The sequence below is a fragment of the Vulpes lagopus genome, chromosome 5 (genome assembly GCF_018345385.1).
Source record: "Vulpes lagopus strain Blue_001 chromosome 5, ASM1834538v1, whole genome shotgun sequence".
In the NCBI taxonomy this organism is placed as follows: Eukaryota; Metazoa; Chordata; class Mammalia; order Carnivora; family Canidae; genus Vulpes; species Vulpes lagopus.
Window position 1 is genome coordinate 82,200,274 of NC_054828.1, and position 14,622 is coordinate 82,214,895.

Below are 14,622 nucleotides of genomic sequence, written 5' to 3' on the forward strand. Positions count from 1 at the left end.
AAAAAGACACAGGGACGCCTGGGGGGCTTAGTGGTTGAGTATCTGCTTTGGCTCAGGTCATGATCCCGGGATCTCAGGATTCAGTCGCGCATTGGACTCCCCACAGGGAGCCTGCTTCTCCCTCTGCCTATGTCTCTGCCTCTCTCTGTGTGTCTCTCATGAATAAATAAATAAAATCTTAAAAAAAAAGATATAAAAGGACCTAATGAAGTATCCCTTGCCTAACATAATGCCTGATATGTGGTCAGTACCAATAACTATTTGGCTGAGCAAATGACTATTCATGGTGCTCAAAGTATCAGAATTCAGTTAACTATAGAATAGAATTTTGGAAATTTCAACAATCTTCATCTTTTGCTGTGAATTTAACTTAATTTTTAAAAACTATTACTTTTGGAAACTCACTTTTAGAAAATCTATAAGCTCTCATCAAGAGGTTAACAAATGGCTCACTCCTTTGGAGGCAAGTAGAAGGACGGGCCCTATTAAAATCCTAAAGGGTAAATTCTCTGATGTGAAATAGGATTGTGCTTGGCCAACCTCAGTGCCCCTAGAACATCCAGTACAGAAGTAAACAATGGGTTTTGGAGTCTTGAGGTCACCAGGAATTCGGAATCTTCTAGTAATTAGGGTGATAGTAGGCATGCTTATGAACTTCACCTTTCTCATTCTTTTTATTTTTTTAAGATTTTTTAAAAATTTTATTTGCTGATAGGGAAGTAACAGAGGGGCAGAGGGAGAGGGACAAGCAGACTCCCTGCTGAGCACAGATACCCACAGGGGCTTCATCTCAAGACTCTGAGATCATGACCTGAGTGGAAACCAAAAGTCAGACATTTAATTGTGTCTTAATTGTGCCCTCCAGGCACCCCACATCTTCCACATTCTTATATTTTTTAAAGATTTTTATTTATTTATTTGAGAGAGAGAGAGCGTGAGCGGGGGAGAGGGAGAGGGACAAGCAGACTCCCCACTGAGCAGGGAGCCTGTCACAGGACTCCATCCTAGGACCCTGAGATCATGACCTGAGCTGAAGGCAGACACCCAATCAACTGAGCCACCCAGATGCCCCACCTCCCTCATGCTTAAAATGAGAATGATAAGACCTTCTCCTTACCTCCTTCATCCCAACCATCAGAAAAAGTCTTCAGTGTTACTTCCAAAAATATCCTGAATCCACTACTATTTATCTCCACTGATACAGACTTTCTGATTTCACAGACATTAAGAAGTGAGATATAGACTAATAATAAATATGCATTTTTCAGTCCTATCTTGATTAAAGGGAGTGCATGTTTTAGTTATGTATATATTGACTAGGAGCCTTACAGAGGATGCGCTGTCATGAACAAAAAATTACCTGTTCATTATGGTGCTCCTCTGTAAGGATGTAGAATATTACAAGTTGGTGAATTAAACAAAAAGGTTCAACTCCGACTAAATTTGACTATACTCTGATTTCTACGACATCTTTGATCTTTCCTCATAGATGCAGATATTCAGAAATCAGGACTAATGTTATTCCCAATAAAATGTTATGGATGAAACTTTATAATAATTTACATAATTTAAAAATCAAGTTTTCTCTGATAAATATATATGTTATTTTCTGAGGAGCCCTAGTCTCTCAGAAAATATAACCTTTAACCCTAAGGTTTGTGTTAACTCCAAAGCAAATAAAACAGTAACTTTCTCTTAAGCACATAGTTATAAAACATGCCATTATAGGAAATAGTGTTAATTCATAAAATATACCAGTTACTTGTAAAATTCATTATTTTCTTCTTCTCTCTTTCTTTATTCCCCTCAAATATCAGTATGTAGATATTCATGGGCATAGTTTTACAGTTGTGTACATTTCTCCTTCGTGAAAGCTTTGGGGGAAGAAAAGGCATGTCTTTTATTTCTGTAACTGCTTGTGCTAAAGAAGTTTCTCTAATAGATTTACATCCAGACACAAGTCCCCTTTCTTCCAGAAACCCCAGTTCAGCTCACCAGTATCTTTCATGGTCGCAAGACCTTCCTAACTGGTTTGTCTGCTTTTGTGCCTGCCCCATTCTCCATCTGTTGCTTTCAATATATATATAAAATCATATCATGCCCCCACACACACTTTAAGGCACTCCAGTAGCTTCCCATTACACTTAGACTAAAGCCCAAACTTACTTTAACCCCAAGACACTTTTTTTTTTTTTTTAAGATTTTATTTATTTATTTGACAGAGAGCACACACAAGCAGGGTGAGGGGCAGGCAGAGGAGGAGGGAGAAGCAGACTCCCCACTGACTGCGGAGCCCCACAGGGGCTTGATCTCAAGACTGTGAGGTCATGACCTGAGCCTAAGGTAGAGGCTTAACTGACTAAGCTGCCCAGGCACCGCCCCCTCCCTAGGTCTTTCTTTCTTTCTTTTTTTTTTTTTTAAGATGTTATTTATTTATTCACAAGAGATACAGAGAAAGGCAGAGACACAGGCAGAGGGAGAAGCAGGCTCCCTTTGGGGAGCCTGATGCAAGACTCAATCCCAGGACCCTGGGAGCTACCTGAGCCAAAGGAAGATGCTCAACCACTGAGCCATCCAGGTGCCCTTCTCCCCAAGACCCTTCTGACCCCACTTCAGCCTCCCTCTCTGAGTTTATCTTCTCCCTCTCTGACACATGCTCTTCCTAATGTTCCTAGGATACAAACCTCATTCCTACCACATGGTCCTTGCCCTGATGCTAACAAGTCTTCACTTCACTGGCTCATTTTCATCACTCAAGTCTCATCTGAAGTGTCCATCCCCCGACATACCTTCCTTGACCTGTTTCTGAACTGCTCCCCACACCCATTAGCCAGTTTCATTCTCTTCTTTGCATTTATCACCATCTGATACTTATGTATATTGCCTGTCTCACTCACTTCTTTAGAATGCAAATGCCACATGGGCAGGACATTTTCGCTTCCCTATTTTGTATCTCCAATGTCTAGAACACATGCCTGGCCATAAAAGGCATTCAGTAAATTTTGTTGGCTGAGCAAATGAATGAGTGATTTGTGGACACAGGTTTTCGAAGTAACATATAAAAAGTGTCTGCCAAGGTAAGCTTTGCTAGCTCCTTGAGGGCTAAGAACTTGCCTTATTACCTATTTGAGAGAAACAGTATTTACTAAGAGAGGATTGCCTAAAGGATGAACAATCCATCCATTTCTCTAGATTCATTCATTTATTCATCCTACCAAGGCTTGTTATTAAGAACCTGCTATGTGTTCTAGACATTATGGATGCAACAGTGAACAAAAGAAACAAAGTCCTGGAGTTTGCATTCTAGTACAGTAAGGTACATGCCAACCTCAATAAGTAAATGTTAGAGTGTGTTAGAAAAGTAGTAAGGGCTCAATGGAGAAAGAGGAAGGAAGGGAGAGAGCGGGTAACTGGCCAGGTGGTTGCAATGCTAAATAAGATGACAAAGTCTTGCTGAGCAAAACCTTGAAGGAGGTCAGGAAACCATGTGGCTATCCAAATGGAAGACATTGTAAGGAGAGGGAACAAAGTGAGGTAAGTGCTTGCCTTGCACACTGGAGTAACTGCAGTGAAGCTAGCATGCTTGGAAAGTGTGAGTGAAGGGTAGGGGAGTAATAGGAGAGTACCTGGTAGACCACGTGGGCCAGGAAGACCACTCTAAGAACTTTAGTTTTTATTCTGGGTGAGCTGGAAAGGCCTTGCAGGATTTGAACAGAGAAGCAGCACCGTATGATTTATGTCAGGCCTGCTGTGGGTACTAGACTATGTGTCTGCAGGGGAGGGGACAATGTTGGAAGCAGGGAGAACATTTAAGAGGCTAGAGCGATAATTCACACATGAGACAAAGGCTGTTCGGTAGGGCAAAGGTGGCAGATCTGGGTGAAGACAGGGAAAGGAAATAAGATTTGTGATATATTTCAAGGTAGAGTCAATAGGATTTACTGACAGATGGTAGAGCAGGTGGGAGGGAAAGCAAAGAGAGAAGGAAAACTGGAAACCAAGCCCTCTAAATAAACAGAATAGGATTGCTTATCAGAATGGAAAGCCATTTTGATGTATGAAGTCATGAATTAAAATGAAACCAGTCAGCCTGGTTGAGGGGTTTCTCCAACAGCATCTAGCTGCTCCAGTATAGGCAATGGGCAAATAGATGGTATAATTTCTTCAGAATTGGAGTTTTTCAAGGCAAGGGTGTCTGAGTAAGAGAGCAAGGGAATTGTATTATATCAAAGGATCATGGGAGGCAGTCAGGTCAAGGTGGGAAGTGGAAGTTCAGAGGGGGCTTACACTAGCAATGGAGGGATGTGAGCAAATAAGCTGGGAGAAAAGGTTTAAATTGAGATTTCAGATGCAGTGCAATTTCTGGTAACTACAGACGTGGTGAGGAAGACGTAAATAAGGTCTTCGGAGGTCAAAGAAGCTGAAAGGCTGGAACATTGAAATCATCCAGAATGAAGACAGAATTCTGAAGGAGTGAACACATGGAATTTTGGGGAGAGCAGCATGCTCAGAGAGCATAGAAGCTCCTCGCCCTCTTCCAGACCCCGCCCTAAGCATCTCTTCCATCTGAGTTATATCCTTTTACAACAAACCAGTGATCTAGTGAGTAAAATGTCCTTCTGAGTTCTGTGGGCTGCTCTAGCAAATTAATCAAACCCAAAGAGGAGTTGTTGGAACCTCCAGTCAATAGCCAGTGGTCAGAAGCACAGGTGACAAACTGGACTTGCAACTGGTGTCTGAGGAGAAAGAGAGCAGTCTTATAGGATTGAGCCCTTTGAGGGACTGGAGGCTATCTCCAGGTAGAGAGTGTCAGAATTGAGTTGAATTATAGGATACCCAACTGGCATCAGAGAATTGTTGGTTGGTGGGGAACTCTCCACTTGCCCTCCCCAGTGTAGGAATTGGGTGCTCAGAACCTTTTAGCAGGTTTTCTCCAAACATTATATCCCTGACTCCCTCTGTAAAGGAGTCTAGTGCCACCCTGATGCTTTGTTTCTGTGGAGCTTGGTTAGTAGGGTGAGTGAGCTGGACACAATGTTCTTGGTTCCACAAAAGCACACTTTACAGTGAACACATTAAGAATGGGATTATAGCACCTAGGACAGCCTTTTCATCTTCTACTCCCCCAAATTCTTGAAAACTGATGAGAGGACTCAGGATTGGTAAAATAGCCAATATAATTGTTTTTAATTTTTATTTTTATTAAAGATTTTATTTCTTTATTCATGAGAGACACAGAGAGAGAGAGGCAGAGACACAGGCAGACGGAGAAGCAGGCTCCATGCAGGAAGCCTGATGTGGGCCTCAATCCCTGAACCCCAGGATCATGCCCTGGGCCGAAGGCAGACACTCAACCACTGAGCCACCCAGATGTCCCTAATTGTGTTTTTTAATATGTGAATACTATAAGGGAAAGACTAACCCAAGGCTAGTCTGAAGTTTTGTGTGATTGCAAAATGATTCAATGAGCCATCTGTCCAGGAAAGGAACCAAGCCTAAGATTCTGGGAGCGTTCTGTGATCGGGTAGGTTAAGGATGCATTCAAAGAAGAGGGAGTTATCTAGGAACAAGTAGTCAAGGTGGAAAAGTATAGCTAAATTAAAGCACTGTGATAAAAATAAAGACAAGCCTGAACATTCTGAGAATCTCCACAGGAATTATAGATGTAGAAGATTATGACGGCCAGCAGAATTATTCTGTATTGATGTGGTGGGGTGTTCCATGGAGGAGGAAGTGGAAAGCACTGTGAACCCAAGACATAATAGCTTGTTGTGGTAGTGATTAGGGAGGGTGAGGGGTGGAACCAGGTAACAAACCGACAGCTATTCAGTAGTGGTAGCACCAGCAATACGTGCATATGGACCCCCAGGTGGGATTTCTCCTGCTTCAGAACCACTCCAAGAATATAGAAAGAATGATCTCCCTAGGAGTGGACTTGAAGTGGAGATCACAAATCCAGTTGCTTTTCTTGAATAAGCATTCTTGCTTATCTCCTATTTCCTACTATAAAGGGCAATATGGGTCAGGAGTGAGAGATGGCACCTCAAAGCCAGCCAGGCAGATTTTTTTCTCTAAAGGGACTTAAGCCACTGTCAGTCTTCTTGTGGAATAGTACACATTTTCCCACAGATCATGAAACAACTAATTGATCCCTAGGAAACTTCCTTTCTCCCTGTATCTTCAAGCCTAATGATAAGATCTCCTTAGATCTATCCAATCATTCAGAGATTCTAAAAATACATTAAGGGGTGCCTGGGTGGCTCTGTTGGTTAAGGGTCTGACTCTTGGCTTGGACTCAGGACATGATCTCAGGATCATGGGATCATGGGATCGAACCCCCGTGTCATCCTCCACACTCGGTGGGGAGTCTGCTTGGGATTCTCTCTCCCTCCCCCTTGGTCTCTTCCTTCACACACACACTCTCTCACACAAGTAAGTAAATAAATAAAACCTTAAAAATAAATAAACTGGCTACTTATGGATATATGAAATGCAGCACTTTCAAATGAGACTATTGGCAACAGCCAATCTCTATTATAAGCCAGACAAATTTACTTTAGAAAACTTTCCCATTATTAAAACACAAACATGCCGTCAACAATTAAGTTCCTCAAAGCCATTTGCTTCTACTCCCCCATCTGAATTCACATAGATCCCATTTCAAGGAATGCATGTGACACAGCACATGCCAAAAGTAGACAGGTTCCCTTGTTGCTAGAAGATAACGCCAATCTGGGGGCCCTTGTATGAAGACTACCTTATCTCTCCCAGCCACCTTTGAGTAGCAGAGAACTGAGACAGCTAGAGGCTCCCAAAGGAACTCTGGCAAAGCCTTTGCCCACACAGCTCTAGTAAATATTTATTAACTTAACACACAAGGTGATTCACCAGATGTTCACGTTCCAGTCTAAAGTCATCATTTGAACTTAACAAATCTTCAAGATATTCTAATGCTATCCTCTTCTGCAGAAAGGATGCCCTTTCTGAAGGGCAATTGGGCACAATTTGCATTAAGAATTTAGAATTGTAGGGGCACCTACAATTTGGCTCAGTTGGTTAAGCATCTGACTCAATTTCAGTTCAGGTCATGATTTCAGGGTTGTGAGACAGGGCTCTGCACTGGGTGTAGAGTGTGCTTAAGAGTCTCTCTCCCTCTGCCCTCCCCAACCCAAAAAAGATTTACAACTGTAATTCTACTTTCAATAATTTAAGGAAATAAACAAAAATGCCATGAGATATGCCTAAAAATGTTCACTGTATATGTATAGTTGTGAAAAAAGGGCACACAAAATGTTGAATTTGGAAATGGTATTACCTATGTAAGGTATCATACAACTACTCATAGTTACATTTCATTTTTTAAAAAATTTTTATTAAAAAAAAATAATAAATAAAAATAAAAATAAAAAAAAAATAAAAAATTTTATTTACTATTTATGATAGTCACAGAGAGAGAGAGAGAGAGAGGCAGAGACACAGCAGAGGGAGAAGCAGGCTCCATGCACCGGGAGCTCGACGTGGGATTCGATCCCGGGTCTCCAGGATCGCGCCCTGGGCCAAAGGCAGGCGCCAAACTGCTGCGCCACCCAGGGATCCCCATAGTTACATTTCAAATAATATTTAATGGTACAAAGAAATGTTTAAGATATTCTGAAAGTAAAATGCAGGGTTGAGACTATATACAGTATTGCCCCAATTGTGAAAAAATAAACATGTATCTAATACATTTATAAATACAAAAAAGAACTAGAAGAAAACAATTGATGTTCATGGGGGAATTACAGTTGGCTTTTTCTTTATCTTTTTTATAGGACTTCCAAAATTTAGTATTTCATATATAGAATAATCTCCTTAGAGAACCAGAAGCTAAGAGAACCAGTATTAGAAATGCCAACATGGGATAGACATTGAGCTCAGAATTTTACCAATTATCTAACCTCCAGAGCAACCAGGAGAGGTAGGTCTCTCAGCCCTCGTTCTATTTTTTTATTTTTTAAAGATTTTGTCAGAGAGGGTAGGCAGAGAGAGAGGGGGAAGCAGGCCCTCTGCTGAGCAGGGAGCCTGACAGGGGGCTTGATCCCAGGACCCTGGGATCATAACCTGAGCTGGAGGCAGATGCTTAACCAACTGAGCCACTCTCCCCCAGGAACCCTGGTCCTCATTTTACAGATGAGGAACAGAGGCTCCACTATCTAGGTGTGGTAGCTCCTTGCCCAAGGTGCCCTGGATTTGAGCCCAGGACAAACCCATGTTTCCTGCTGCCCCACATGCCTCACCTGCTGTGGCTCCTAGTGAGCCCATGGGAGGCTTACAGTGAAGATCACTGACAGAACAGAGCTGTGTACAGCTTGCCCAAGGGCAAAGCCTTATTTTACTTACTAAACTCATCACATCTTCTGAGAGTAATAAACTTTTTCCTGGGTAAGAAACCACCTTCTCTATTGTAAGGCTCCATTTGGAGGAAGTTTTTATCCATGTGCCCAGCTCCTGTGCCCTCAGAGCCTATGGTATCTGCTGTCCCGCTTGTTGGTTTGGCATGTTGTCAGGCTGCAAGCAGAAGGACAGGGCAGAGCTGCACACCCCCACCCCTTCCACCAGCTGGCTCCTTGGTCTCTGCCCTGGATACTAAAACAAACAGGCTGTGTGCTCTGGCTCCCTCCCTACTCAACCCAAGTGGGTGGGGGGTTGGGAGAACAGCAAATATCCCAGCTATGTGAACAATCAGGAATATCTGGCACACATTTGAACTTTTATAACTTTATTTCAGCCTAATAGTCAGGGCCTCCAGGCAGCTGGGAGGCTGCTGTACCCCTAAGTCTAATGTCAGCTGGGTTCCAGATATGGCCTTGGCAGGGCATGCCCAATCCCCTAGCTGGCTATTCCAGAGAAGTCTCCAGTGACACTAATTGCAAACTCTCATGGATGCAAGGGGGAGTTTCTCTGCACCATTCCAGGGTTCTTCATTGCTTCCTGTTCCCTCCCAGAGGCAAAGAGAGGAAGTCCCTTTGATGGGGTCATGGCAAGTCAGTGACATTCAGGATTGGAACACGCTGCCTGGATCACCACATTATCCTCCAGCAACCCAGTTCCTAACTTAAACAAAAACCTCACAACAACACATAACTGCCTGAGGACGTTTATTTGGGAAGAGGGGGAAGGGGACATGGGGAATGGCATATGGCACACGAAATAACAATGGGAATAACCTGGTCCTTTCTGATTGAGACTGCACCTCTTTCTGCACCCACATCAGAGGACTGCATGTTCATATGTTCCAAAAAGGAGAAATACCAAGTTAAGGTTAAGCAGATTAAATTACGAGACTTCTTGGAACCTTTGATGTGCTCAGGTATAACGGGCAGGGGGCATAATGAAAAGTGTTTCTTAAACAGTCAACCATAAAACTAATAAGTCTGTAGGCACTGGGATTCCAAGGGACACACTTGGAGAGGTAATGCTCCAGGGTGAGCCCACAGGGATCCCATGAAAGTTGAAAAGCAAGGCCCACCACACACCTCCTCACCAGCTATCAGTCACTATCTTTAAAACTGCAGTGTTGGGTCAGCTAAAGGGATCATTCTGCATTCAGTTCTCTGTATTTCAGTAGGGATTTATGGTATCTTTCCACTTGTTGGTCAAAGCCCCTACAAGAGAACTGTGCCTGGAAAAAGTTCACTGGAGTCAGAAGGTATTTTAGTGCCAGGCCCCTGAACTTAGGAGCCAGCAGAGGAGCAGCCTTGCTGCTATGGGACAGCGGAGAATCCTGGCCCACCCAGGTACTCTGGTTCCCCGAGGCTGCTGAGCCAGCATGGTCTCCCTTGGGTACCAAGTGGGGCCCTACACCCATATCCTCCCCAGTTTCTAGAGAGAGAAATTCCTCATCTGTAGACCGTAAGTGCATTGAAAAACTCAAAGGGGCAGTCAGTACAGTCACCATCTTCTGGGACTCAGAGATTGGGACTGCCCCAACCCATTCTTTGCTGCTGAGGTCCAGGAATGACGGTTTCTGCTTCTCAAGCTCCCCAGAAAGGTTCACGTTCCTGGCCTTCTGTGAGTCCCTGTCAGCTTGCGACTGATCAGCAGACTCCTGAAAGGAGTCAAACACAACACCCTGAGTTCTCGGCCTCTTTAGCCTCCTTTCTAACAACAGCCAGAGAAAGCTTGGTTTTCTTGAAGAGGAATTCATATATTGCTGCACAGAGTTTGGGATCAGGGGTATAGAGAGCCCAGGGCTCAGGCTGTCCTGAAAGTAGTCCCTACAGGGCTGCTGACTGACAATGGGCACCACCTGGCAAGGCTTCAGTGCTGCAACAAAGGTCTGAAGCTCCGAGAAGGAAGAATGGTCAGAGTAAGGGATGATGTGGATGTCAGGGTGGGAGCGGTGGATTTTCCGGCTCGTGGGAAGGATAGCAATGGTAGGATGGGTCTGGTTCCAGTGCAGCACGGCAGCGCGGCAGATCTCCATGTGGTCCACGGCATGGATGCGGCCGGCCTTCTCCTCCACGGTGAACACATTTGCCAGGCCCAGCAGCTGCACCAACTCCAGGCGCTGAGGGCTTAGTACCACCCAGGTCCGAAACTCCAGGGCCAGCTGCTCCAGCAGTGACTCCTTTCCCAGGCTATAGAGTCCTGGATAATGTTAAAGGAAATGGGAAAAGCAAGAGATGAAAGAGAAAGAAGATACTGGGGAATCCTAAGAAATCAACCAAATGTTTAACAAAAATACACAAAATTGATGGAGCAATTGGGGAGTACATCGGGGAGGAGGTGGCATATGAGCTGAGATACACAGAAGATGGGGGAAGGCTTAAACAGAATCCACCCACTGGTTCAGTTCAACAAAGGAAAGCATCTACCAGGTGCTAGGCTCTGTGAAAATAAGCATAAGCCTCAGTCCTCAAGGAGTGTAACCTCCACAAGGACCCAGAAGTAATGTGGTTACGGGCAATGTTAGAGACATGCACACAGTATTATGAGAGTAAAGAAAAGTATCTACTGGTTGACAATTAGGGAAACTTTCCTGAAAGTGGCAACTGAGTGGTCATAAAGGATGGGTCTGAGTCTACCTGGCAAGGGAAGGGGATGATGAGTCAGTGTTACTAAAGTGCAAAGAAGGAATTGGTAAGAAATGACACAGGAGAGAACAACTGGTAAGGGTTGCATAATAAAGGGCCTGTATACACTGCTAAGGAGTTTGAACTTAATTCTGTAAGCAAAGGGGAGCCATTAAAGAATGTGCAGCAGGAAAATGGCTAATTTTTTTTTTAAGATTTTATTTATTTATTCATGAGAGACACAGAGAGAGAGAGGCAGAGACGTAGGCATAGAGAGAAGCAGGCTCCATGCAGGGAGCCTGATGTGGGACTTGATCCCGGGTCTCCAGGATCACACCCTGAGCTGAAGGCAGATGCTCAACCACTGAGCCACCCAGATGTCCCGGAAAATGGCTAATTTTAATCACAGGAATAAAATGATCAGAGGAGGGCTTTAGGGGGAAAAAAAAAAGTAGTAGCAGTATTATTGGGTCACCTGGGTGAGGAGATGCTGAAAGCAGAAGTACTAGTTAGAGAGTCCCAAAATGAGGGCACCTGGGTGGCTCAGTTGGTTAAACATCTGACTCTTGATTGGCCCAGGTCATGATCTCCGACTCTTGAGATCAAGCCCCACATTGGGCTCCATGCTTTCCGTGGAGTCCGCTTGAAAGTCTCTTCCTCTGCCCCTCCCCCTACTCGTGTGTGCTCGTGCTCTCAATAAATAAAAATTAAAAAAAAAAAAGGCCCCAAAATGTTTTATATACAATTGTGGAATCGCTAGACCCAACCATATAGTTGGTTTCTGGCTGTGTCTGGTTTTAAGCACTTCACTTGAATATCTATATTCTGATAAATTTTGTTCACTCAGGTAACAAATATTTATTGAGTACCTCCTTAGGCATTAATCTAAGCATTTAAGATATATCCACAAATAAAACAAAGAGCCCCACCATTGTGGAATTTATATTCTAGTAGGGGTAAACAGGTAATAACCAAATACAATGAATGTAAATTGTGGAATATGTTATGAGGTGATCATCCAATATTGGCTCTCTCCTATTTGAAAACCTTCCACAGCTTTTTATCCAAATGTAACCATATGGATCACGTTACACTTAAGGATTATATTTAGGATCAAGTTCAAGCTTATAAGCAAGCACTTCAGTCCCTCTTACCTTGACAGCCTCCTCACCCACTGTGTGCCTGTGACTCTGGCTGCTGCTTCTCTGTTCCACAAATAAGACTCCTTCCTACCTCTATCCATGCTTTCAAGGAGTTGGGGTGTGTGTGCGTGTGTATATATAGCAGAAGTGGAGAATAGACAAATAAGCAATAGCATATTGAAACATGGATAGAGTATACTGGAAGATGATGAGCGTTATGAAAGAGCTGAGATGGTATAAGGGATCAGGAAGTGGGAATGTGGGAATAGAGATGGTGGGAAGATTGTAATTTCTTTTTAAGATTTATTTATTTAGAGAGAGAGAGACACTGTGCACAGCAGGGCGGGGTGGGTGGGGGCAGGATGTTGGTGTTGGACAGCTGGGAGAATTTTAAGCAGACTGGGCGCTTGGTGTGGAGCCCTAGGCAGGGCTTGATCTCACGATCCTGAGCTGAAACCAAGAGTTGGAAGCTAACTGACTATGCCATCCAGGCACCCCAGGAAGATTGCAATTTTAGATAAGGGGGTCAGGGTAGATTTCATGGAGAAGTAGGGGGGGGGGTCTACAAAGACCTGAAGGATATGAGAAACCCTCAAAAAAAAAAACCCCAAGATTCATTAGCTATGGGTGAAAGAAAAAGGAAAGGAAACCACTCACCAATCTTTATGTTATGTTGTGGGTGCTTTCGAATGAGCTCAACAATCTGGCGGGCAGCTTCTTGTCGGGAAGGAAGAACCCGGGCTGGATTGCAGTTGGTGTTGTCTAGGTATAAGGTATGGATCTGTTTCCCCAGTTTCAGGGCTGGCTCCTTTAACATGGATGGTGTATACCGAAAGTCACCTAGACAAAGAACATACAGGGAGCAGAGAGTCAGAGACAAAAGTATAAAACACAAGCCTCTCCCTGCTTCCAACAGCTGATAGACACTTGATTACTGGCCTGTGGAAAAACTAACAGGAAGTCAGGCATTAACACAGTATAGCTTCCGTTTCCATTTTGCTTCTGTTTTTATTATTCTTTATAAGGTTTGAAACTTTAAAGAGTGGGAAATCAGTTGAGAAAGGGTCACTTTGTTTATATGGGTTGAAGCTAAGAGGCCTCCAGACTTCTGAGTTAAGGCTACTGAAGAAAAGTGGTATCTAGGCTGGGAAGGTAGGAGGGAGGCCCACCTGTGTAGAGGATGGTTCCAAAGTATCCTTCAAAGAGAAACATGACAGAGCCAGGGCAGTGATTGGCATCCATGAGGGTTACAGTCATGGTCTCGCGCCCAATTTCATCTAGAGGCAGGACATGGCTCTCACCAACCTCCAAGGCCCGGATCCACTTCTTAGATACCTGAGGAAAAAGTTGGTCCTTCTAGTGAACACAGAATCTCCTTGATACTGCCCTGGATCAGGAACTAACCAACCCTTTACGGCAAGGAGGGAAAGCAGACCACATCCTAAGCCACCCTGGAGCAGAAGCTGTACGGAGAGTCCCCTCAAATCCCCCCTTCTTCCTCTTACTCTCCCCTCCCACTCTTTGTACAATTTAAATTATGAGTCCAAAACCAGTCTAGCCAAGAGATTCTCGAACATTCCTGATCATCATAATCCCTAGGGAGCACCTGGTCCAACCAGATTTCCAAGACCTGCTCCAGCTAGATCTACTGGATGGGTGGGAGAGCGGAGGTGGGGTGGGGGCCGCTGGAGAACATGTGCAGTCCCCCCAGCACATTAGGTGGATTCTTATGGGACTAAGGAAGCACTGGCCTAGTTTACATGAAAAGGTAGGTAGTTTCCTTGGGTGGACTAAAAGATCTCCCCGACTTCTAGCTGAAACATCCCAAGTCAGCCAGTCAGGAAGCCAGACTCCCATTCTGAGCTAAAGACGCATTTCTGGATTCAAACCACTCCCGCATTTGTAAAACTCTGCCCTCCTGTCCCCGCTCTACGCGTCCGAGGCTGCGACGGATCGCAGATCTCCACCGGGCTCCCGACCCGGCTCTCGAAGGACTCAGCCCCGCCCCCCGCCCCCGGGTACCTGCAGCTGACGGTGCACGAGGTGAGCCGTGATGGGGGAGCAGTAGAGCGGCCGGGCCCAGGTGCTAGACAAACCCACGGTGTGGTCCGAGTGCATGTGGGACAGGAAGAAGAGCCGTGCGGAGCCAGCCCGGCGCAGGCTCCAAAAGTCCACGGCGATGGGGGTGTGGGGGATCAGGGCCCCGTTCATGGTGGCGGGGCCGCGGGGTCACCGGCGGGATCCTCATGGGCTCAGGGCTCCGCGACCGCGCCCTCAGGAAAGTCGCGCTGGGGGCAGCGGGAAGCCAGCCCGGGAGAGGAAGAAGCCCCTCCAGCGGGGGCAGAACGGAGGAAGCGGCCGCGCTCCCGGGAGGCCCGGCTGGAAGCGCAAACCGCGGAAACCGCCCGCCGGAGCGCCACTCCTCC

General features: G+C 45.0%; 1 protein-coding gene across 2 annotated transcripts; it reads right to left on the reverse strand.

The window, feature by feature from the left end:
* Window positions 1–9,124: 9,124 nt before the first annotated feature.
* Window positions 9,125–14,486, reverse strand: DCLRE1B (DNA cross-link repair 1B). 2 transcript variants are annotated; one of them, XM_041756304.1, is made up of 4 exons: window positions 14,219–14,486; window positions 13,366–13,531; window positions 12,854–13,036; window positions 9,125–10,629 (listed from the first exon to the last, which is right to left on the reverse strand). In XM_041756304.1, the coding sequence occupies exons 1-4, from the start codon at window positions 14,405–14,407 to the stop codon at window positions 9,575–9,577; spliced, it is 1,593 nt and encodes a 530-aa protein (XP_041612238.1). In that variant the 5' UTR covers window positions 14,408–14,486; the 3' UTR covers window positions 9,125–9,574. The 2 variants fall into 2 exon arrangements, with proteins under 2 accessions (XP_041612238.1, XP_041612239.1); XM_041756305.1 differs by lacking the exon at window positions 14,219–14,486 and adding an exon at window positions 13,957–14,160.
* Window positions 14,487–14,622: the final 136 nt, after the last annotated feature.